Source organism: Helianthus annuus, chromosome 9 (genome assembly GCF_002127325.2).
Source record: "Helianthus annuus cultivar XRQ/B chromosome 9, HanXRQr2.0-SUNRISE, whole genome shotgun sequence".
NCBI classification, from domain to species: domain Eukaryota; kingdom Viridiplantae; phylum Streptophyta; class Magnoliopsida; order Asterales; family Asteraceae; genus Helianthus; species Helianthus annuus.
Genome location: NC_035441.2, coordinates 102,620,441 through 102,644,184, shown reverse-complemented (window position 1 = coordinate 102,644,184; position 23,744 = coordinate 102,620,441). Strand labels below are relative to the sequence as shown.

General features: G+C 36.8%; 1 protein-coding gene and 1 long non-coding RNA gene across 41 annotated transcripts; one reads left to right on the top strand and one right to left on the bottom strand.

Annotated features, from left to right (window-relative positions):
* Positions 1-4,523: 4,523 nt before the first annotated feature.
* Positions 4,524-6,643, bottom strand: LOC110878081 (F-box/LRR-repeat protein At3g26922). The gene is made up of 4 exons (XM_022126335.2): positions 6,484-6,643; positions 5,332-6,192; positions 5,117-5,260; positions 4,524-5,010 (listed from the first exon to the last, which is right to left on the bottom strand). Exons 1-4 carry the CDS (start codon positions 6,517-6,519, stop codon positions 4,705-4,707), a joined length of 1,347 nt encoding a protein of 448 aa, XP_021982027.1. The 5' UTR covers positions 6,520-6,643; the 3' UTR covers positions 4,524-4,704.
* Positions 6,644-15,652: 9,009 nt separating this feature from the next.
* Positions 15,653-22,571, top strand: LOC110878082. 40 transcript variants are annotated; one of them, XR_004865997.1, is made up of 12 exons: positions 15,653-15,804; positions 15,886-15,982; positions 16,960-17,045; positions 17,175-18,776; positions 18,933-19,011; positions 19,093-19,140; positions 19,262-19,313; positions 19,520-19,759; positions 20,064-20,122; positions 20,903-21,681; positions 22,016-22,072; positions 22,328-22,571. It is a non-coding gene; the product is annotated as an uncharacterized LOC110878082 (long non-coding RNA). The 40 variants fall into 40 exon arrangements; XR_004865992.1 differs by having other exon boundaries at positions 15,886-17,045; XR_004865994.1 differs by having other exon boundaries at positions 17,178-18,776; positions 19,093-19,759.
* The last annotated feature ends 1,173 nt before the right edge of the window (positions 22,572-23,744 follow it).

Sequence of the window (23,744 nt, the reverse complement as noted above, 5' to 3'; positions counted from 1 at the left end):
CACTATGCCCTATATGCAGGAGATGCAGACTGGTCACAAGGAGGATCTGGCAACATTCATGGTGAAGCTAATGATCAGTATGTTCATTATGGTGGTAGCGACTGGCATGGCCTCAAGAAGCTTCAACGGAAAAGATTTGACTTCTCAAGAGCGGAGAAAGCTGTCACGGAAGCAAACAAAAGTGTGCTCAAGAACTCTCGTAAACAGAATTATGTTTAGGGGAGGGTATTAGTGTATAAACATAATTATCGTTATTATTTTCTGTACTTATATTTAGGATTTATATGTTATAATATATGTGAAACGGTTTATATACGAACGGGTATGTTGGTTAGCAAGATGACGGTTATTGCCGCCAAAATCTTAACTGCCAACATAACTGTTCTATGTAATATGTATATATATGAATTGCCGGGAACATAATACTGGCACCAAGACATTTCCTATTCACATTCGATCTGTCCATTTGTTCTGCACATACTTGTTTCATATAAAACTCAATCATGAATTCACAAATTCATCATCCTAATTCCGCTGCAAATCTGGGTGAATCACTACAAACTGGGCTAGTTCTCAGCTGCGTGTCAAGCAGTGTGGCTGCAGAATTTGCTGCTATATCTAGAAAAGGAGCAAAGAGGTACAACTACAATCTATTGTGACAACCAGTCTGAGGTATAAGCATCAAGATTTTTCACTTGACCTGGCAATATTAGCCAATACCTTTAGTTTTGGGCTGGTTTGGACTGTAAAATTAAAAAGATGGGTTAGTTTTAAAGGAATAGGATTAGGGCTGCTCAAATTGCTCGACGCTCGAAACTTGTTCGATAATCGCTCGGAAATGCTCGGAATTTGCTCGTTCGATTCAGCTCTATTGAAAAAGGCACTCAGTTCGGATCGGTTTGTAAACAAACAAGTACCAGCAAAGGTCCGCTTAGTTTGGTTCGACTAAATTCATTTTTAATAGAATGTCTAGTGGCGCACATTAATAATGTTTGGTCCAGGATTCAAATAGACGCCACTTAAGTATAGAATTGAAGGCCGGCATCAATAGTCCATTGTCCAATAATCTAATGTCCATTTGAGTAATTAAGTCAAAATGTTAAATACTCAAACGTGAAGCGTCAATGGATACTCAAGTCTCAACCGCCATTCAATTCAAAGTACATAATCCTAATTAGAACCCCACATCGACCATCATTATTCGAATTCTCCATTGCTAAGACGCCAACTCCCAGGGTTTTGCTCGGCCGATTCATTTGAAATCGAACTTTCGATAGAACAAAGGTGTGACAACCCGAACTTTCAAGGTCAGTGTCTCTGAGTCACGTGATCCTGTTTCTTGTTTTTTCTCTTTCATATTCCTTACCATGTTAGAAATAAGTAAACACCTGTGACTGTAATGTATTTGTTAAAGGTATAACAGGTTTGAGTATGTGTACCTGTGTTTGACTTTGACTGATTAATTACGAGGAACTGTTAAACGTTTCTAGGTGTCGTTTAGGGAACTAACCTAGTTGGGCCGCGAGCTACACGATGGGCCGCAAACCTACCCGAAACACATATACTTTGTGTTTACTTGTGACCAATCGGGCCCTTCTGACTTTTGACCCACACACGTTAATGGCCCAAAATACTCTCCGAGCCCAACCTCCCCCATGTCGCATATGTTTAAATCTATTGCTTTGTTTTAGATAAATCATTACAACCCTAATCACCCCTTTGAAGTCGACAACCCCCCCCCCCCCCCCCCCGCGCGACTGGAATCATCCTCTTGGCCTGACACTTCCTTTTTACATCTTGATACGAGTTAGTATGATCATCAAGATGGTTCTTGCAATATTTTTTTTTTCTGTCGTGTTACATGTGTATATGTGAACAATTGGTGTTGCAAATTATATGAGTAACAGTTTATTGTATTGGAGAATGATATATGTAACATGATGATCATGAATAATTGTCGTCCGTTAAGTATTTGATGATGGTTATACATGTGAGTTTTAACCTATAGGGTCATGAGCATGTGAATGAACAGTAGGGTTGGATATTGAGTTTTGTGTAATGATTAGATGGTAATATTATGTATGTTAGTGACAATTAATGACAATTAATTAGAAGGTTTGATAAACTGATCATACAAATAAATGTAAACATGATATGTGTAATAATAATAATAAACACTGTATTAAACTCTCTGGTAGATCTAATCAAGAAATATTATGATGATGGATTGATAGTAAATATTTAGGGTGCATGATGGTAATAATGCTGACTTAGGTGAAACATGTATACAAACCCATAGTTGATTGATATTGGTAGATTTGGTAGCTAAGTTGGTTGTTGATGGATCAATGAACGTGTTTAGAATATGAATGATCTGTTGGAGGTTTACTTGTATTGATAATTACTTGTTTGTGTCAAATCAACTAATTGATGCCGTTGTGTCGTCGGGAGGGTAGCATGGTTAGCAATCGTTAGCATAATCTAAGTTAGATATTCACTGTTTATACTTAACATGTTAGTTGAGCCCAACCAAACAAGTCATAATTAAAAGTATATGGGCAGTGAAACTGACCCGGGACAACCGAGCGGCATGACTGGGATGGGCTGGGCAGTTGGGCCAGTCAACTCTCTAACTTTATGCTAGGTGGGGCTGTGATCTTGAATAAACACTTAGTTGGGCCTGTTGCGAAACTGTGACCCACATGTACAACTTATAAGCATTTGAGTTTGGGCCGGAAGTCAATGAGTTGGGCTGGGTTTAAGAGTGGGTCAATGTGGGACGGGTCGAGCTAGGAGACTTGGGGCCGAAGCCTAGTGGGCCGTACAGTTAAAATATTAAACTAGAGTTTACATTGTGTTATGTTGGTAATTCAAAACTGGGCCGATGGGTGGCAATGAATCGCATGAAATTAAAAAGGCTTGCTAACTTGATTAAATTATCTACTGTTGTGTTGTTAGATTTATTGTATGACTCGAACTACCTGCTACATGTCCAATAATTGTGCGATATGCAAATAAGGTGTACGTGAATTAATTGTGGATGAGATGCGTGTTTGATGTGCATACGAAACTGATTATTGTGGTAATTACAATAGGGACTAATTAACCAACTTGGAATACATGCTATAAACTTACCGAGCAAAACAAAGGTGAGTTCACTGCTCTTTTCCAAGCATGCATCCCGAGGAGGGATATCGGGTAACGTTCTGGGGTTAATGGGATGTTTGTTATTACACTCATTGTCTATCACATAAGACCCCTTACATCTACCGATAGTTGCCGGGGAGGCAACGAGGTTATTAGTTGATAGCGCTATTAGGTTTGGCACCCTCACACTATACCGGGGAGGACGGGCGTGAACTAATTTCCTTAAAGCATGACCAATGTTATGATAGAGACTTTGGGGTTGGGCAAATACATCTTGTAGCCATCTGCGGTAATCGAGTTAATAACAACATCAAATCAAATTATTGAACTATTGAACGGTTGAACTGCTTTATACACCTGGTAACTAAACGCGTTAACAAAACTTTGAACTCACACTTGTTGCATGCTCGCATGTCGTTAGATGTCTTGGAATTGGAACTTGCTGTCTGAAGTAGCTGGAGTGGTCATGGGTCGACCGGAAGGATTCATGTGTTTGATTTCTTGATATTATACATTGGTTTTGAAACTGATTAACCTTGGTTTACTATTTGCTTCCGCTGAACATGTTGGTTTTCATTTAAACTTGTTGATGGTATTTTCATTAATAATTGAGGATTTTATTTATAAACTTGAATGGGTTCAATGTAATTAGTGGCTCATTGTTGGTACGTCACACGTCTAACAGGGACACTCCCTAGGTGGTATTTTGGGGGTGTGACAAAGGGTCTGCTTCAATCGATCGACGATTCATCTTCCCGCTCAGATGATCTCAGTAAACCAGCTGAATGTATTTTCTATTCCTTGTTATTTCTTAATTTATATTTATGATCTAACTGGACGAAACCTTAGGGACAAAAACTGCACTTTACTTTAAAAACTAACAACCCCTATCATCACTTTCCTATTTTGTTTTGCGACGCTCCATACTCGCTCAGCGTTCATTTGAAAAAATGCTCGGATTGAAAGACGCTCGTTCGACTTTGGCTCAAATGAAAAAACGCTCGGTTCGGGTCGGTTTGTAAATGAACCAAGCACGAGCAAAGATCCGATCGGTTTGGCTCGACTCGTGAACAGCCCAAGATAGGATAGACATATTCAGACATTTGGGTTACCAGAACAGTTCAGATACCCGCATGCACGACTTGTGGTTACGAGACTTTGATTTACGAGGGGATTTTAAAGGTAATCAAATCAAAGTTCAAGTAGTCGTAAAGGAGCGTCCTCAATATCACTGAGTCAAGAAAATGAGCAAGTCTTTAGCACTTAGGAGGGCCTAGTCTTTAGCCAAAATACTTGTAGTTAGTTTAGTTATCCAATTCCTTTGGTATGGACTTCTGGCTGTATATAGCCTTGGATGATTGAATAATAGCCTTAGAAAATCGAATAAACATGCAACATTTATGCTGGAAATAATCAGTGTGTTCAATTGTGTGTGATGTGACTCTCCAACACATCGTATAACCAAAATCAAGGTTGGTTTGGATTTCTAGTAGAAACAGGCAGGTGTAGTTGAAAACCTATGATAAATCACAAAAACTGTTTCACTATTGCGCATTTTCATAGTATGACCAGATTGACACCTGCAGGAGACCTGGGTATAAGCTGCATCTTTGCAAAAGATCGAGCACATTCCACTTTTTTTGAAAAGTCCTTTTCAGATACACTTGGGTACCACGCTTGGTATCGTGGATCTATGACAATTTTCTGGAGTCCAACAGCATTTTCCATCACGTAAGCAGCAAGTTCAAGGTCGCTTCCTCGGCCATAATACCCCAAGATTTGGAAAAGCTTGAGGTGCTCATGAAGGTAGGTAGCAAAATGCATTACTTTCCCTCTCCTTCTGACCGGGGTAAACCAAATTAGCTGCAAAAAAGAAAACAAAACATAACATTTTCCGTTACAGTGATACCGATTTTGGGACAGATTCATACCATTAAATAAACCTCTTAATTGGACATAACATAAATACCTTAACCGTAAGACTCTCCAAACTCGGACAAGCTTTAAATATTGAAGTGAGTTGTAGTAAACTTTCATCTTCATGAGCTCCGATTGTCAGTGTCAGTTCCCTGACATTTGGTAAAATTGGTAGGGAATCGAGCTCTAGAAATCTCTGCGACAAGAAGAAAAAAATCAGGCTCTATCTTTAAATGGTTATATGCATATTGAAGATGAACAGCAAACCTGAGAAGGATGCTCAACGAATGAAAGAACCTCCAGGGACAATGCACATGATGATAACAGCTTATAAATATTATTTCTAGATGTCACAATTCCTTGACAAATAAGTTTGCGAAGGTTTGGAAGATTAGCTAGATTTAAATTTATTGGTTGACCCTTGTAGACAAATGACACAAGATCAAAATCAGATAAATGAATGGAACTCATCATCGGACATTCATCTATCTCAAAGTGCTTTATATTAAGTGGCCGTCCACTAACTCGGATCTTGGTCAAGTATCCAGAGCCATGGATAGATATCGTCTCAAGATGTGGAGAATTTGTCAGAAATTGTTCAAGAATTTCTTCGGTCACGTTAACATTCTTCAAATAAAGTTTTTGCAGAGACGGTATCTCCACAACTGCATCATTTCTATTGGATAATGATAAGGGGAAATCGTAGTTGTAGAAAGTAAGAAAACTCCTGTGACGCACGTCTACAAAATAGAGCTCAATCGTCTCAACTTTCTTCTTTACAGCAAACTTGAGCCACCCATCGATAAGTGTTCGATGATCATTATCGAGGTCAAAACGAATCCGGAATTCTTCAACCATTGGGTGGTTGTAGCTTCCAATGACATCATTCACCTGGTAGACGTACATTTGACGCTTTCTATTCAACAGCCTCCAATCCCTTGTTATAATTAAGTCGCCAGTACCATCAAAGTTCAATTTCCTTAAATTACGCCACAAGAACCTCCATTTTTTGCAGACACTGCCGGTTACAACCGCATACTTTATAGGCAGAAGACACAGAATCATAACAACAATATCATCTGACAGTTCGGTGATGAAATCTTTCGAATCTGATCCCTCATCAACCTCCTACAAAAATGCAACTCATCACTAACATTAACAATCAGATAGTCTTAATAATAATCACAATTGAACCAGTGAACCTAATCAAACCAAAAACCATAAAGTGAATCACTAGAACCTTGATCCTGATAAATTATCATATATGAAAAGCGAATTTAGGTATAATCGAACGTCTGATTGTAATTTGTAAGAACTAACTTCACTTTTCCTAGAGATGGAAATACGCACTAAAACTACAAAAATCAATTGCTAAATCACATCCCATAAATAATTAACCAATATCGATGAAAAAAATACCTTGTTTTGACCAGATCGACACCTTTTGTTCCTCATTGTGGTTCTTACACGATCCTAGTTTGAGGCGAAGAAGACGGCAAGTGGTGTTTAAGGAGGCTTTGTTCCTAACCCTTAAGCGGTGGTGTTATCCTAGTTTCTTCGCATTTTCAATTTTTTTATGCGTGGCCTTTTTAATTGCAATTGGGCCTTGATGTTTTTACATTTTTGGTCTACTATTACATCCAAGGCGTCAGTTTAGATTTTGTACAAAATTTAAGATTTGAACAATGGCACTTATAAGATATAAGTTAATGCATTATCATAGACAATACGGATCGATATCTTTCAGTCATTTCGTGAACATATCCTTCTCGAGGTTGCAAAGTACACAAAGGAAACCCATTTATGGGAAGCAATCAGAGTACGATTCTTGGGAGCCGACAAGTTCATGAGACTCGATTACAAATCCGGAGATCACAACTAGAAGTGTTAAAGATGAAGAACAATGAGACAATCCATGAATCCGCAGCCAAATATAATAATAGAAGGGAACTTCAACAATCTTGGATCATTTCTTGATGGCCAGTTGTTGGCAAGGTAGCTGCTCAACTCCGTACCTCTAAGATTCATACCGATTATAGCCTCTATAGAAAGAATCAGTCGGGATCCTTCCAAGAAAGAATCAAGCCATAAAGGGGACACGGTAATGAAGTGTATAGCGAACTATAATTCTCGAAAACAGATGGCCAAGGAAGAACAAAAGGCCTTGATTCAAACAAAAGGAAACAGGGACGAACACGTGAATCTTCAAGTCAAGAACCTTATGGCCGTGGCCAAGGACGAGGGTTCGGAAGAGGCAGATGACATGGTGACCAACTTAATGACAACCAGAGAGAAAAAACAATATAGCTCGCAACAAGAAGAACGTTAGATGCTACACATGTAACTATTTAAGCCACGTTAGCTGCTACACTGTAACGATTTAAGCCACTTTGCATGTATTGGGAATGCACTAAGTCCAAAGACAATGAAGCCAATCTTAATCAAAATGAGGACAAAGGCAATGCTCCCATGATTGCCTCAGTGTTTGTCAAGAATGAAGAAATCTTCTTAAATGTACATCAAATTAAACTAAACGAGGAATCATAAACATACATCCCATTGTTTATTTACGTACCTCATGTTCTTGGTTTATATATTGATAACTGTCGTAAGGGTCATGCAAAAACCTAATTAAACTACGTAGATAGCGTAAGTAGGGTATCGTATCCACCGGGAATTTGTGGTTAGCGTTAATGAAATTAATTAAAACTAAATTATCTAAATTGGGGGTTTGTTTGTAGATTTAAAAGAAAACACGATTTGTCACGAAAAGTGTTATCAATATTAAGAAGAAGTAACCTCCACCCGGAATCCCAATTACCCGTTTAACATAAAAACCTGTTTACCGATTCAAAACACCACATAGACATGGCCTCGGAATTAATGAATTTGATTAGTTAATATGGATAGTTTTTAAGATTCACTATGCAACCTAATAACCCGTTTGATTGTATCAATTACCCACCAATTTACCAACCCGCTAACAACGCAAGGAAGTTGCCAATACGCTTAATAAACGACAAGTAATTCAAACACAAGAAATGTTTACCAATAATCCAACACAAGTGGTCAAGCTGTACCAGTTTACAAGAATCAGAAAAACAGAAAATTATATCAAACCGCGTAAACGTTTATCCGGGCAGAAGTCACGAGTGGTTTAGCCGCGCATGGTAGTCTTTGCCGCTTCAGTTGTCATCCCGATTAGGTTAGACTTCATGGATTGGCTTGAGAGAATGATGAATGCTGATCAAAATCGTTCCTCCTGTATGTATACGCCCCTCGCTATATAATAATTTTTTCCGGGTCCGTAGCGGGTCGGGTCTTGTTAAAAAGCACATCAAACGCCATTACATTGCATAATGAAATATAAATATGTCTAAAGTCGTTCCTCACGGTTTTCCATTTTTTGAAATATATCCATAACATTGCTTAAAGAGATTTACTATCACTTAAATTCTCATTACTAATCCGATTATGTAAGTTGGACTTCATGTGCTTCGTTGCCAAGAAACATCTTTCAACGCTTGCGGCGGGTAATACGAGAGCAAGCTTCAATAAACGATACACCAATGTAAATGATAGGTGTTTCTCTGTTGAAATCATTAGATTTTAAAGACTTGATAGACTATCCAAGTTAGCAAATTATATATCCGCTTTTACATGAACAATGTAGGCTGTGAGTTGAACCCATCCAACTCCTAAGGCTATGGGGTGTAGGGGCCATGGATTGGAACATTATTTTCACGTAGGACCATTAATTAAATGGTATACCATCCCCCTTCTTGATTGATGGTGGTTCTCATGGATTAAACCACGATTACCATGACCCTCCCATTTGAAAATTTTAAGACAAAATTAAATTAAAAAAAATAAAGGGGATAGTGGTTTAGGTCATGACCACACCCTTAGGGTAGTGGTTTTGAATGGTGGATTAAAGATGGATAACATGGCGCCTATGTGGAGGATCATGGTGGTCATGAGGGTCATGACCACACCCTATAGCCTAAGAGCATTCACATCCCTTCCCCATCTTCATTCCTATAATTACACTAAAAATCATTATATTTTCTCTCTCCTTCAATTAAATAATATTGTTTTTTCTATTTTTATCATTACATTTTCTCTTCTCTCTACTCACAACCACTTTTAAAAAATATTAAAAAATTATAGGAGTGAACAGTGCCCCCCAAATTTATAGATGAACAGTAACATTTTCTCTCTCCTCTAGTCACAACCCCATAACCATTTTTCAAAATATACAAAACTCTCTCACATAAAATAGGCAAGGGATGTGAATGCTCTAATAGTTTTTGTAATCAATTATTTTGTAAGATAACAAAGTATTAGGATAAACAAAAACCTAAATATTTACTACAAAATAAACTACTAAATTTAAAGAAAAACTAAATGTAATCTCACATTTTAGTAATTAATATTTAAGGTTCATACAATGATACCACCAAATGTCTTTTGAGTTTACTCTTTACTGTCATTTACTAATGTAGCTACAAGACAACCCATAAAAGGTTGAAAGAATATTAAACAATAGAATATTAAAAAGTACTTCTTCCCTCTTCTTCTTTTTCTTTTTCCCTTTGTCGCACAATAAGAGTTGTCTTCCTATTTCTGCCATTGCTCTCCGCCTCTTTCTGGAGTCCGCCGGAAAAATTCCGGTTTGTTCTACTCTTTATTAGTTTGAGGGAAGTGGTGTTAAAATCTAAGGTGGGCGGAGTCAAAATTTCATGGGGTGCGCTTGAAAATTCATCACATATATACTAGAAGAAACAAAAAATTCATGGGGTGCACCGGCCCCCCTTAAGGACCATATAGGTCCGCCCCTGCTCCTGTATGTATTGACGGCTGTGCATGGAAATTCCCCCCTAGTTGCTGTATGCGAACCCACTCTATATCTTTTCCATGGAAACCCTTTTTCGCTTATACAACCGACTTCCTTTTTTTTTTCTCTTGATGGGCTCGTGACCTGCTTTAAATTACTAGACCATGAATAACAATTCTAATTATATCACGTCAGCCCAATCCTCATTAATTCATCTATGGCAAATTAATTGTAGTTGTTCCATATTAAACCCTGCAAGTTAAAAAAATATGACTTTAGGAACCTTACATCATTCGATGAATATACAGCTTCAAACCATGCATTAATGAACATTCATTATGTTTTGCTTTATTTTTTTCTCTTCTCACGAAAGTTAATTTGGGAATCCTTTAATTCTTTCATTTAATATTATTATCCATTAATTACTTTAAATACAATAATTCATTACTTTAGTTCAATTTCTTTCTAACCCACCAAATACAAAAAAACCGATTAATTAAATATAATATACCAATATCAATGCATTTTTATCATAGTTAGTATCTAATAACGTGTACTTAAAATGCACCGATCAAATCCCCACACTTATCTTTTTTCGTCCCGAAAAAATTATCTGCAATGGAATCACAATCAGAACATTAACATTCAATATATTCGATTATTTTATTAACAAGCCAAACCACACGTTAACCAAGATTGTAAGTATATGATCCACTTAAACCCAATCGCCAGCTTCCAAGCCTTATTCACGATTCATTTAAGTTCAAGTAAATATAGTTATCTATGGATCTCACACTCAAAAGACTACAATGCCACCTAGTCCCGCTTCAAGCTTATAAGGTTAAAAGATTATATCTACCGTCTTATATAAAAAAACGCTTACGCCATTCCGATTAAACTTTTGATGGATAAATGGATGATGTTGCGAGCTTTACATGCTTTTGTATACATTCAGTTCAGCGGACATACGCCACACGAGTCACCATCCCCATGGTTAATGCCATAAACTTCACGTTTTTTTTACACGTGCTCAGATGAATGGATGGAATTTTTTTGGGCGCCACACTGTTTCGGATTTGTTTTCACAAAAAGAAACAGGTGTGCCAATTTAATCGGAAAAACTTATAAGTTTTTTACTTATGACGTACCTCTTATACTTTCCACAGTTTCAGTTTTATCACAGCTTCTAAGGCGAGAACCCACAAGATTCCTAATTTAAGGCATATTATAACAATCATAAGAAACCTTTCAACTGGCTGGGTCTACCCACATATCCTAAGTTAGACGCATAACCGACTGTTTATTATCTTATATATATAATAATCAAAAGCCAATGATCTGATTATACCTATCATCTTCCATTTTTTGCAAAAAACATTTAGGAGACATTTTCAATTTTTTCAGTTTTTTTTTTTTTTTTTTGGATTTTTTTTTTGATTTTTTCAATTTTTTTTCAAATTTTTAATTTTTACGACACAACTAAGACACACTAGACACTAGTCTCCCCTCCCCACACTTAATTCCTTCATTGTCCTCAATGGAGCGAGAAACTATCTACGACACAACTACCAATATAAATAACTATACAAAGATAAATGGAACAGACTCCCCTGATTTGACGCGGTTGAATTCCTATGAGCCTTGTTCTACCACAACCGTATAGCATTTCATTCGCGGCTGCCTCAACACGGGACACTTGACTTGAAATTATTCGAATCACTTTCGTCCAAATGGAGATTGAGTATGGACAAAAGTGATCGTCACCTCCTCAGACTTCCCCACACTTGGGTAAACACATCCGTGAAGATAATTAAAACCTGCAAGAACACACACGCAACGCAAAACAAAACAAAAATACAATACTCTACATCCTCGGGCTGCCTCCCGAGAGCGCTAAGTTTTAGATCTTCAGCCAGATCGTACCTGATATGCGCTACGGTGGTTTCAATGAACATTTACCCCTTGTATTTCCAATGAATGCCTGGAATTTTACATGCCATCTCCATAAGCTCGTCAGTATAATTGGTATGTTTAGAAAGCACCCGCAGGTTTGGCTGATCCACTTCACGAGATATACACCCATGTCTTGTAGCTTCGCCCTATTCATCTTCTTCCTCGAACCATCTTCCCCACACTTGTTAATTGGAATGATTGATATGGGAAGAGGTTCGGTACACACAGTCATCTCATCAGACTGCTCTGCCTCATCATCCTCACACACCATCTGATCCACCAGTGGCTCTTCATCAGATAAAGGATTCATTGGTGTGGTATTAACCTCCATAACCTCCACCTCCATGTGAGAATAATCTCTAATATCATCAGGTAATGGTGAGAGACGCTCTTCTATTTCTATCTTCATTTTTAACTTCTGACATTTAGAAACTAGAAAGCTGATTCGATCTTCATCGGAAAGGTTGGGTGCTGATAAATATTGCTTGAGTTTGGACAAAGTCACTTCCAACATAACAAGCTCTTTCTCCTCCTCGGTCTGAAAAGCATAGACACCCTCGGGCTCAGGATATTCCTCGGGATGATACTGTCGCTATCCCTGATACGGTGTTGAGATGTACGCATCCATCATTTTTTTATTCCAATACTCTGGATTTTCCAAATACACCGCGCACACATCATCATAATCATAAGTATGATCACGACCGCAACAGAAACATCGTCCATCCGTCCTTGGCTCATAATAAGCATCCTCGTCCCGATCCCATCCGTCCGAGTAATAACCATCTTCCACTGATGTATCAGAATTATAGAGATATGGTGGATGGGATGGATTCTCATAGCAAGGCATCGGTGGTTCTTCCAATTTCGCTTTTTCCCTTTTAAATCGGGCCTCGTGGCAACCGATACACGGGTGAAGTGGTTCCCCGCACAACTTGCATGTAGAAGAGCCGCAAAATATAGTAAGATCTATCATCCTGCACAACACAGCTCAACTACCCACGTAAATCACGAACAAACCAGATAAAACAAAAAAAAGTATTTTTGGGTTTTTTTTAGATTTTTTTTAAAAACAAGAACAACTAACTAACTAACTAACTAACTAACACTAAGCGCACTAATTCCCCGGCAACGGCGCCATTTTGATGACTGTCGTAAGGATCATGCAAAAACCTAATTAAACTACGTAGATAGCGTAAGTAGGGTATCGTATCCATGGGGAATTTGTGGTTAGCGTTAATGAAATTAATTAAAACTAAATTATCTAAATTGGGGGTTTGTTTGTAGATTTAAAAGAAAACACGATTTGTCACGAAAAGTGTTATCAATATTAAGAAGAAGTAACCTCCACCCGGAATCCCAATTACCCGTTTAACATAAAAACCTGTTTACCGATTCAAAACACCACATAGACATGGCCTCGGAATTAATGAATTTGATTAGTTAATAGGGATAGTTTTTAAGATTCACTATGCAACCTAATAACCCGTTTGATTGTATCAATTACCCACCAATTTACCAACCCGCTAACAACGCAAGGAAGTTGCCAATACGCTTAATAAACGACAAGTAATTCAAACACAAGAAACGTTTACCAATAATCCAACACAAGTGGTCAAGCTGTACCAGTTTACAAGAATCAGAAAAACAGAAAATTATATCAAACCGCGTAAACGTTTATCCGGGCAGAAGTCACGAGTGGTTTAGCCGCGCATGGTAGTCTTTGCCGCTTCAGTTGTCATCCCGATTAGGTTAGACTTCATGGATTGGCTTGAGAGAATGATGAATGCTGATCAAAATCGTTCCTCCTGTATGTATTGACGGCTGTGCATGGAAATTCCCCCCTAGTTGCTGTATGCGAACCCACTCTATATCTTTTCCATGGAAACCCTTTTTCACTTATACAACCGACTTCCTTTTTTTTTTCTCTTGATGGGCTCGTGACCTGCTTTAAATTACTAGACCATGAATAACAATTCTAATTATATCACGTCAGCCCAATCCTCATTAATTCATCTATGGCAAATTAATTGTAGTTGTTCCACATTAAACCCTGCAAGTTAAAAAAATATGACTTTAGGAACCTTACCTCATTCGATGAATATACAGCTTCAAACCATGCATTAATGAACATTCATTATGTTTTGCTTTATTTTTTTCTCTTCTCACGAAAGTTAATTTGAGAATCCTTTAATTCTTTCATTTAATATTATTATCCATTAATTACTTTAAATACAATAATTCATTACTTTAGTTCAATTTCTTTCTAACCCACCAAATACAAAAAAACCGATTAATTAAATATAATATACCAATATCAATGCATTTTTTTCATAGTTAGTATCTAATAACGTGTACTTAAAATGCACCGATCATATATTCATTCAAATTTGTTATTAACGGAATTTAGCCTTAAATTTAGATTATTTTCTTTCTAATGATGATCTATAAATACATGGGTGATATATCTTGAAGGAAAGAGCCTGGAGGGATGATGCACAAAATGAAATCCGGTGGAACACGTTGTTACTGAATGTAGTTAGATAAATATAAATTAGAGGATTCGATACCTAATAATAATTTTGGAAATTAAAAAGTTTATAATTTATCAAAACTTAAGTAACTAACTAACATATCAGATGTGTAATAAATATTTCAAAAATGTTTAGATCTGATTAACAATGTAGGTTTAGCCAAAGGAGGTAGTAACACCCGCCCAAACTAAAAAATATTTAATCGCTCCAAAGTTAGCCTCACATGTTGTTCGCTTTCATTCCTCGCAAACCCTAGAAATACATACAATACATGATCTTCCATAACCAAAAGTTCTCGCCGGGATCTCCACGTGAACCATGTTGGAAGTAAAATGCATATTTATTCATTTAGTATATAGACTAACTAGGTTAGTTCCCCGTGTGTTACACGGGTTGAACAATTTAAACTGTATAATAACAGGGTCGGCCCAAGCTCAAGGATTTTGAGGCTTGGGTCTCATGCCACCAAATGTATAGGGCCTCAAGATTAAAAAAAAAAAAATTATATACTATATGGGTATGAGCCTTGTTATTAAAAGGTTGTAGCCCAGTTGGCGCGCATGTCATCTGTGTACCTTAAGGGGGTGAGTTTGAATCTCCTTTAGGCCGATCGACCGTCGTTTATTCTTTTTGGATAAGAAAAAAAATAGGCAAGAAGGGCCCCGATTTTGAAACTTGCTTTAGGCCTCTAAAATGGTTGAGCCGACCCTGTATAATAAATATTTCTTGTAAATGCAAATCAAAGACGGAAACACTTATATATATTTGATAAATAATGAAACTAATAATAATAGTAAAAAAATCTCATACATGTGTATACTCATTTAAGTAATCGATATACATTCACTACTAGAAAACTAGGCAATTGCGACCAAATTTTGCGACTAACATAAGACGGTCGCAAAATTAGTGACCGATTTGTGACTAAAACCAAAACAATCGCAAAATTAAAGACCAATCTAGATTCGATCGCAAAACAGTCGCAAATTTTGTGACCGTATTTTTGTGGTCGGAAAACAGTCGCAAATACAAGAAAAATAAAAAAATAGCAAAAGTTACGACCGTTTAAAGCAATCGCAAATAAAAAAAACAAAAGTTGCGACCGTATAAAACGGTCACAAATACGAGAAATATATAAAAAACAAAAGTTGCGACCATTTAACGCGGTCGCAGATACAAGAAAAAATAGAAAAAGCAAAAAAATATTCATTAGTGTTTAGGGTAAAAACTGCAAATTATCATAAGTTGTGGGTTAAAACTGACAGTAGCCTCTAGTTGAGAAGCTTCAATCAGACGACGGAATCAAAACAGATATGCAGATCTGTTAATCTTTCATCATCCTCATCTGCGACTCACGGTACATCTGCGACTCCGGCGATCATCCTCGTCACTCATCGATCTGATACCGTACGTCTGGTATGTGTGACTCTTCATTTCCTTTAATAATCCGACTCAATGTTAGCAATCCGACGACTGATTCTGAATACGTGATTGAAGAAATCATCTCACCAATCTGATTTTGAGGAGATCTGCCGCTCGAAGAAATCCTTTCGCCGATCTGATTCTGGCGACACTGATCATCATTTCCTTTAAGGTTAGGTTTCGTCTATAAGGTTATATCATTGTTAACGGTTTAGATTCATTACACTGTATCGAATTGCTAGGGTTATGGAAGCTAGAGGTTGTGATTTTGTTTTGTTTGTGTTTGATTAACTGATTGAGTTCTAGTTTTAGGTTTTACAGAAATTTGAGCTCCTGACTCTGTATGTTTCTTTGATCAAATTTTAATCATAGGTTCTACGGAAATTAGGATTACTCAACAATTGAATCTGTTTTTTGTGTTGTGTTTCTGAAAGTGAAATTAGGATTATTCGACAATTGAATTTCAGTTTTAGGTTTTAGAGAAATTAGAGGTCCCGACTCTGTTTTTCTTCGTGTTTAATTGTGTTTTGGAAAGTGAAATTAGGACTATTGATCTGATTATAATTTTAGGTTTTACAGAAATTAGAGCTCCTGATCATGTGTTTCTTCTTGCATGTTCGTATTCAGGTTTTTAGGAAAGTGGAATTAGGATAAGTAAGCGAATATAATTCGTTGTTTGAATTTTAATCTTAGGTTTTACAGAAGTAAGAGCTCCTGACTCTGTTTTTCTTGTGTATTCGTATCAATTTGTGTTTAAATTAGGCTTTACAAAAATTAAAACTGTTGGCTCTGTTTTTATTTTTGTGTGTTCGTATTCAATTGTGATTAGTAAAGTGAAAGTAGGCCCGTCGTTTGCCTTCCACGCCGGTAGAAATCCTGTCGCCCCACACACAACGCTAAATACAGGGTGGTTTAATGGACTGGCCTCCATGTCAGATATCCACGTTCACACCGTATTTTCTAACCCAAAAGGACAGAATTACACTTTCATTATTTATTTTATTATTATCTTGACACGCAAGAATAATGAGTTTCAATAAACCAAAGTGTTTGGTTCTGTACATGCCAATTTTACAAGTACTCTCTCTCTCTCTCTCTCTCTCTCTCTCTCTAAAAACTCTCGATTTCGACTCCCACACACACACACAGATGATCTAGTTGCCGAATCACCAACTCACGTCGTTTCTTCGCAAATCATCCTCATCAATCTTCAGATCACATCCTCATAGATCCAGGTATGATATCGCTCGCTCGCTTTATCTATCTATCGACCTATACATACACGTATTTATGTATATATCGTGTTTACTGCGTCATCTATGTTAGTTGTTTGTTCAATCGTTCGTTGATCTTCTTCAATGCAGCAGGCAAATTAGCTACGTAAGGTCCATGTGTTTCCCCTAACGGTGTTGCTAACATGCACCTCCTTTAGGAACCAACGAACTACTACGTGTGTGAGTGTGGTGGACCGGTAATTAGGTGTTTGTTGCTGAATTGATAGGTGCTGTTGTGTGATGATGTCGGCTAATCAGGTGGTGAAATTACGGAGAAAAGAGTTAGCGGCATGCATGACATGCCCTATCTGCAATAAATTGTTGCGAGATGCTACTACTGTTCCTGAATGTCTTCATACGTGTGAGTCTGTTTATCTGTTTGGTATTGTTTTATCCATTTCGATCGTAATTCTCGATTCGCCACTACGAGTTTGACTTTGTAGTATCACAATTGGGCTTCTTCGTGATTTATAGATTATTATTCATGTTGACTGTCAAAATAATTGTGTGTTTGTCTTGTTAAGTTGATTGATGTGACTATAGGAATGATTCAGTTACTTGTCAAAATATGTCATGAAATGTAGGGTGCAGGCCAATTGAAACTTAAGTTTTATTTAGGGGTTAAACATGCATGCAATTCTGATTGAAGATTATGTAAATATGTGTTATGAAGATAATTATTTGATTATAATCTAGTGTTAATTAGGTAACATGTTAATGGTAATGCTTATCTTACTGTAGTTTTATATGATTAATTTCATACTGGTTGCATAAGAAATAGTAGTCAAATGAAAGAGGATTTCTTTCAAACACTTAACATCAGTTATCAAAGGTGAGTTTGGATCTTTGTACTCTCTTTGGGGTTCAAACATGGTGTTTGGGTAAGATGATAAAGCTTTGAATAATCGATTTGATACTGTGTTAATGGGCACGTGTTTGAAGAAATGCAAAGGCCCGATACACCTTTGTACAACATTAAGGCTTACTTGCCCGTTGTCGAGTCATTTGGGTTTTCAGGTGCATCGAGGGCGGTGACTTCGGGTCAAGCCTTTTCCCGCAATCGGTGTTTGACCATTGGGAAATGATGTCTTCTGACCCGTTGGAACCGGGGTCGCAAGCTACCGCACTTGTGGCTAGTATTCGCAAGAGAAAAGGGTTAAAGGAACAGCTCACTCCCCTCTCTGAATTTGAGGACAAGCTGTAAGTTGGTGGTTAAGAAAAGAGGTTAATAAATAAGAAAATATTATTTGTGTGAGTATTATAAGTTAGTATCTTTAATAGTTAAAATTTTTCTGTTAATGTTATAACTATATAGGGTCATGCTGCCTTAGTAGGATATGCAGCTTACATCCTATGAATCTATGATGTCTTATTTTCTGTAATGTGTGTTTAATTAATATGTCGAGTTTGTGTTAAAGTTTTCAGTTTTAGTGTTGTTTAAGCTAATCTTTGTGGGTTTCTATTATCCGTTTTAAGCATCTGAGTGGAGGTGAACACGGACCAAACTTGACCGGGTCTATACGGGACCGGAAACTGGAAGTGAGGGGAAAGGGATACCTTCTCGGATCGTTAGTGGCGGGTTTTGGTGGTGGTTAGGGGAGTGACGAAGATGGCCTCAAGAGCTCCGACGAAACATCAAGTGTTACAGCCATAAGAGAAGCAGATTCACATCAGAAAATTACTCCGTCTCCGGTAACTTCCTTACTGTCTCTCTAAAATCATTTCAGTTTCACACTCTCTCTTTATATACACACACATATACGTATTGTTTTGTATAAATTTTTAAATAAATTATCTCTTACATGGTTATTTCACAATTCCACCTTCACTGTGAAATTTGTGTTTTAGGGTTTAGGCTTGTTAGTGATGCTGTTGTTACATTGACGACGTTTCTGGATAAGCAAATTGGATTTAAATGATCGGCGAGGTTTAGTAGTTTCAATGTTTGATTGTGAAATATTTGTTAATTTGTGTTTGATAGTGGATTTGTTGTGTTTTGAAAGCGCAGCGTCACAAGCGAGCAAGCATTGAGTTTGTTCAGGAGCCTTCAACGATTGTAAGTAATTTTTAATTATGCACGAATTTAGTTGTTTCTGATGCTTAATTTCTTGATTGATGAATCAATTTTTGGTTTAAGTGATGTGACGGATGCAAAATCGCTAAATTTGCTACCTCAGGTAGGTTACGTCTGCAATTGAGGAGTTATTAGTAGCACAGGGAGAACCATTGGTAACTGATTTGAGCATAGAGTTGTTCTAAAGTTATGCTTATTAGGTTTTATATGCTTTGTGTTTGTACTTTTTACATATGGTACAACTATCTAGCTTACTTTTAGCTCCACGTTTTGACTACGGGTGTAAATTTTTCCTTTGACTCTCTTTCTTTAGTTAATAATAATATGTGTTACTGATTTCAGCCCATCTGCTTTTGAGCAGGTAAAAATAGGTAAAAAAAAATGGAACGGGTCAAATCACTCAAATGGCTGGAACAGGTCAATGGTTGGCCAAAGTGTACCTAAAAGAATCCAGAAATTATTGCATGTACATATGGACCACAGCCTATCCATTTGGAACATAAGATTAAACTTTTGGGAAATAGTCCAGTTGGAAATGCGTCTTATGATGTGTTGGTGGATGTCCCGTTTCCAGTACAAAGGGAACTTGATACTGAGAAAGGTAAAGAGATTGAAGCTTGTGATGAAGCGATATGTACTTCAATTAGGAAGATTAATGAACATCGTAAAAGGCGAGCTTTTTTCCTTGGGTTTAGTCAGTCACCTGTTGAGTTTATTAGTCATATATCTTAAATAACCCTTTAATACTGAAAAGGAAAATTGTAAATGTGTAATTGCCTATCATCCTTATTTGTGATTTTAGTTTAAACGTGAATTAGGAGGTTTTTTGCATTAAAAATACAAATTGGGTGTCCTTAATGATCAGACCCGACCTAATACATGCATCAAATTGTTTATTTTTGTAGGTTACTGGAGAGCCTTTAATGCAAAGGAAGGATGATACTGCAGCAGTTCTCAAATCAAGGTTGGAAGCTTTTCACCGCCAAACAGAGCCTCTAAGTGTTAGTTTATTTGTTAAAAATCCAAAATTTTTCTAAATGGATGTAACATATATATTTATAATACCTTTCCACAAAAGACAAAACAATAATCCCTGTCGAGTATGTATTAATACTAATAATACATATCATTTTATTTCTGGTGTTGAAAGTTGGTACGTAGGCCATTTCAACTTGAAACATCAAACATCTCACCAAAAGGGTTGGGTAATGGGCTAGGGGTAATTTATTTTTTAATATGGGTTCTATTAACCCGCAACCACTTTTTGGCACGCATACATATATTATAAATAATTTTATGAGTCAGGTATGAGTTTTTTACACTTTTTGGCATGCATACATACTTTAGACTTTGTATGTAGGGCTGCAAACGAACCGAACTTTCAGCGAACGGTTCGTGAACCGTTCGGCCGGGAAGTTCGTTTGTGTTCGTTCGTTTAGTGAATGAACAAACACAAACTAGAGATTCTGTTCGTTTAACTAAAATGAAGGAACACAAGCAGAGGCCCCGTTCTTCGTTCATTTATGTTTATGTTCGTAAATGTTCCGTTATGTTTGTGTTCTTTTATGCTCATTTGTGTTCGACAGTTCATCAGGGTTCTTAATTTTTATATCTTAGTCAAATACTTCAAAATTCCCACTAATAAAATGTTTAATAAATATTAGTGTATTGCATATTACAAGCCTTTTAATATATATGTTTGTTTCTATTCATGAACGTTGGTTTGTGTTTGATTGAACGCAAGGAAAACGGTGAACATAAAGGAAAACAGGCCCGTTTCTTTCACTTACGAGGTTGCGTTTGTCGAAAGTGACATCAAGTGGCCATCGAGATGGGATGCTTATTAAAAGATGGTGGGAGCGAAAGTGCATTGGTTCTCGATTTTGAACTCGTTTATGGTTATCACTTTCTTGGCAGGTATCGTCCTTGTGATCTTTTTAAGAACGGTTAGACGGGATTTGACTCACTACGAGGAGTTAGACAAGGAGGCACAAGCGCAGATGAACGAAGAATTATCGGGTTGGAAGCTCGTCGTAGCTGACGTTTTCCGTGCTCCCAGCAACCCGGGACTTCTAAGCGTAATGGTTGGAAACGTGGTTCAGATTCTCGGAATGGCAGTTGTGACGATCATGTTTGCCGCCCTCGGGTTCATGTCTCCCGCTTCGCGTGGGACTCTGGTGACCGGTATGCTAATCTTCTACATGGTTCTCGGAAATTCAGCCGATTACGTTGCTGTACGTATGTGGTGAACGATCTTCTGTGGGGACCACAGAGGATGGGTCTCGATTTCTTGGAAGGTCGCCTGTTTTTCCCCGGTATCGCGTTTTAACAAAATACCAATACATTGATATATGTACTTCACCTCCTTTTGTTAAACTAGCTTTTAGTCGTATTATGCTATAAAAGACATATGAACGTTGTTCCCGGTAGGTACATGTACACATTAAGAGACACTTGATATGTGAACTGCCAGAAACCGATAGTGGCATCAAACAATGGTGTAGAGACAGATTTGTCGAAAAGGTATTATTAACACATTATTGGCACTTGTGATTTGATAAATAATAACATTATGTGAAAAATGGTCCGGTCAGACATATTGGGTTAGAGCTTCATGGAAAATGAGTTATTTTGGTTTGGCTGACCGTAATATTTTTTGTTTGAAATTTGTAAATTTTGTGGTTTTATACATTGAAAGTATCTTGCAGTTATTGTTAAATGGGATAAAATGTTAGAATGGGTTATGGTTCGTAATAGGCGTCATTATTGAATATGATATTAGTCCGGACACCCGCCGCAACGTGCGGGCATTCCCACTAGTATAATTCTAACTATTAATCATGTTTTGCTATTTAAGTGTAGTTGAGGGACTGCACAAGCTCTTCAATTGCCGGATGTTGCCCTCAAACAAAAGGTATACGTAAAGCGCTTATTTATCGTCGTTATTACTGATTACTGATGCCATTGATCTGGCCAGAATTGTTGATCGTCATTATTACTGTTATGCTAGGTAGGGTTATCTTTCAAAACATCATTCAGTTCTTTTTATTCTACAAAAACATATATGATTTTTGTATTTATTTTATTCGACTTTTAAAATAATGTATGTTTCATTTTCTTGAGATTATTTGCAGGTGGTTTAATTTTGTTTTATTTTTTCGTTTTACAGAAAATGCTATTGCCGTGTGGACTTCCACCAGAAAGAGAAGAGGATTAAAGGGCGGTTTATTCTACATATGTGGAGGTTTAGGCTGTGTTTATGAGTGCATTATTGACTAAATGTGACAGGATAATTTGTATCTTTATGGTATCCTGATATAGATGTCTTATGTACTGTTTCACCATGCACTAATGTTTTCGTTCAAAACATGTTTTTTTTAAGTATATTTTTTATTGTTATGATAACTTTGGTATTTGATGTTTCAAGTGGGATTTTTTATATAATTGTGAAAATTTGATAATATGTAAAATTTAAAATTGACATTATATGCAGGTCAAAATAGAAAATGGACAAAAATAATTTTTAAAAAAATAAATAAAAAATTGCGACCGCAAAAACGGTCGCAATTTTTCAAAAGGCAAGCAGTTGCAAAATGGTCGCAGTTTGTAAAAGTCAGGCGGTCGGAAAACGATCGCAGTTTGTAAAAGGCATGCGGTCGGAATTCGGTCAAAGGCATGCGGTCGGAATTCGGTCGCATCAAGACCGTCGCAACCGAAGTCCCACAAAACCAGGAACAGTCGCAATATTTGTGACCATTATTAAAGTCGCAAAACCCTGGTCGCAAAAGATAGCAGCAGTCGCAACTTAGTCGGAATAGAGCAATTGCGACGGGTGTTTTTCCGATTGTAGTTCCGGTCGGAAAACGGTCGCAACAGGGCAATTGTGATTGGTTTGCGACCAAAATTGCGGTCGGAAAAACCAAGTTTTCTAGTAGTGATTTGATGTTATCCTATATTTTTTGTATTCGATTAACATTTTTCTATTTAGTATTATTTACAATTACTAGAAGATATATATGAAAGAAAAGCGGGAAAACTTAAAAAATATGTGTCTTCAATAAATGACACGTGTCACTATATATTGAGTATAGATGTTACTGAATTTTTTTTAGAATAATTTTTAAGTTTGACATATATATTCAAGCTTATAAGTATATAATATAGTCATGAATTTTTAATAAATCCAAAAAAATTATGTGATTAATGGCAAAGTGTGTTTTAGCCAAATCCTAGAATTTAAAACATAAAAGACCAGGTGCAAAAAAGCGTGAAACCCTTTAAAACTTCAATAAAAGGGTTATAGTTATCAGATAAACATTTTTCTATTTAATATATTATTTCAATTATTAAAATATTTTTCTATTTAATATTATCTACAAATTAAAAGATAAATTGTTAGAAGATAAATATGAAAGAAAGGCGGGAAAACCAAAAAATAGACGCCTCTAATGAATGACACGTGTCACACATTGGTTTACTTTATTAGGCGTGAAACCCTTTAAAACTTCAATAAAAGGGTTATAGTTATCAGATAAACATTTTTCTATTTAATATATTATTTACAATTATTAAAATATTTTTCTATT

Coding starts and splice junctions, on each gene's coding strand:
- LOC110878081 (XM_022126335.2), bottom strand. CDS start 6,519: ATGAGGAACAAAAGGTGTCGATCTGGTCAAAACAAG. Junction 5,261..5,331: donor TCGTTGAGCATCCTTCTCAG/GTTTGCTGTTCA, acceptor TTCTTGTCGCAG/AGATTTCTAGAGCTCGATTC. Junction 5,011..5,116: donor TGGAGAGTCTTACGGTTAAG/GTATTTATGTTA, acceptor TCTTTTTTGCAG/CTAATTTGGTTTACCCCGGT.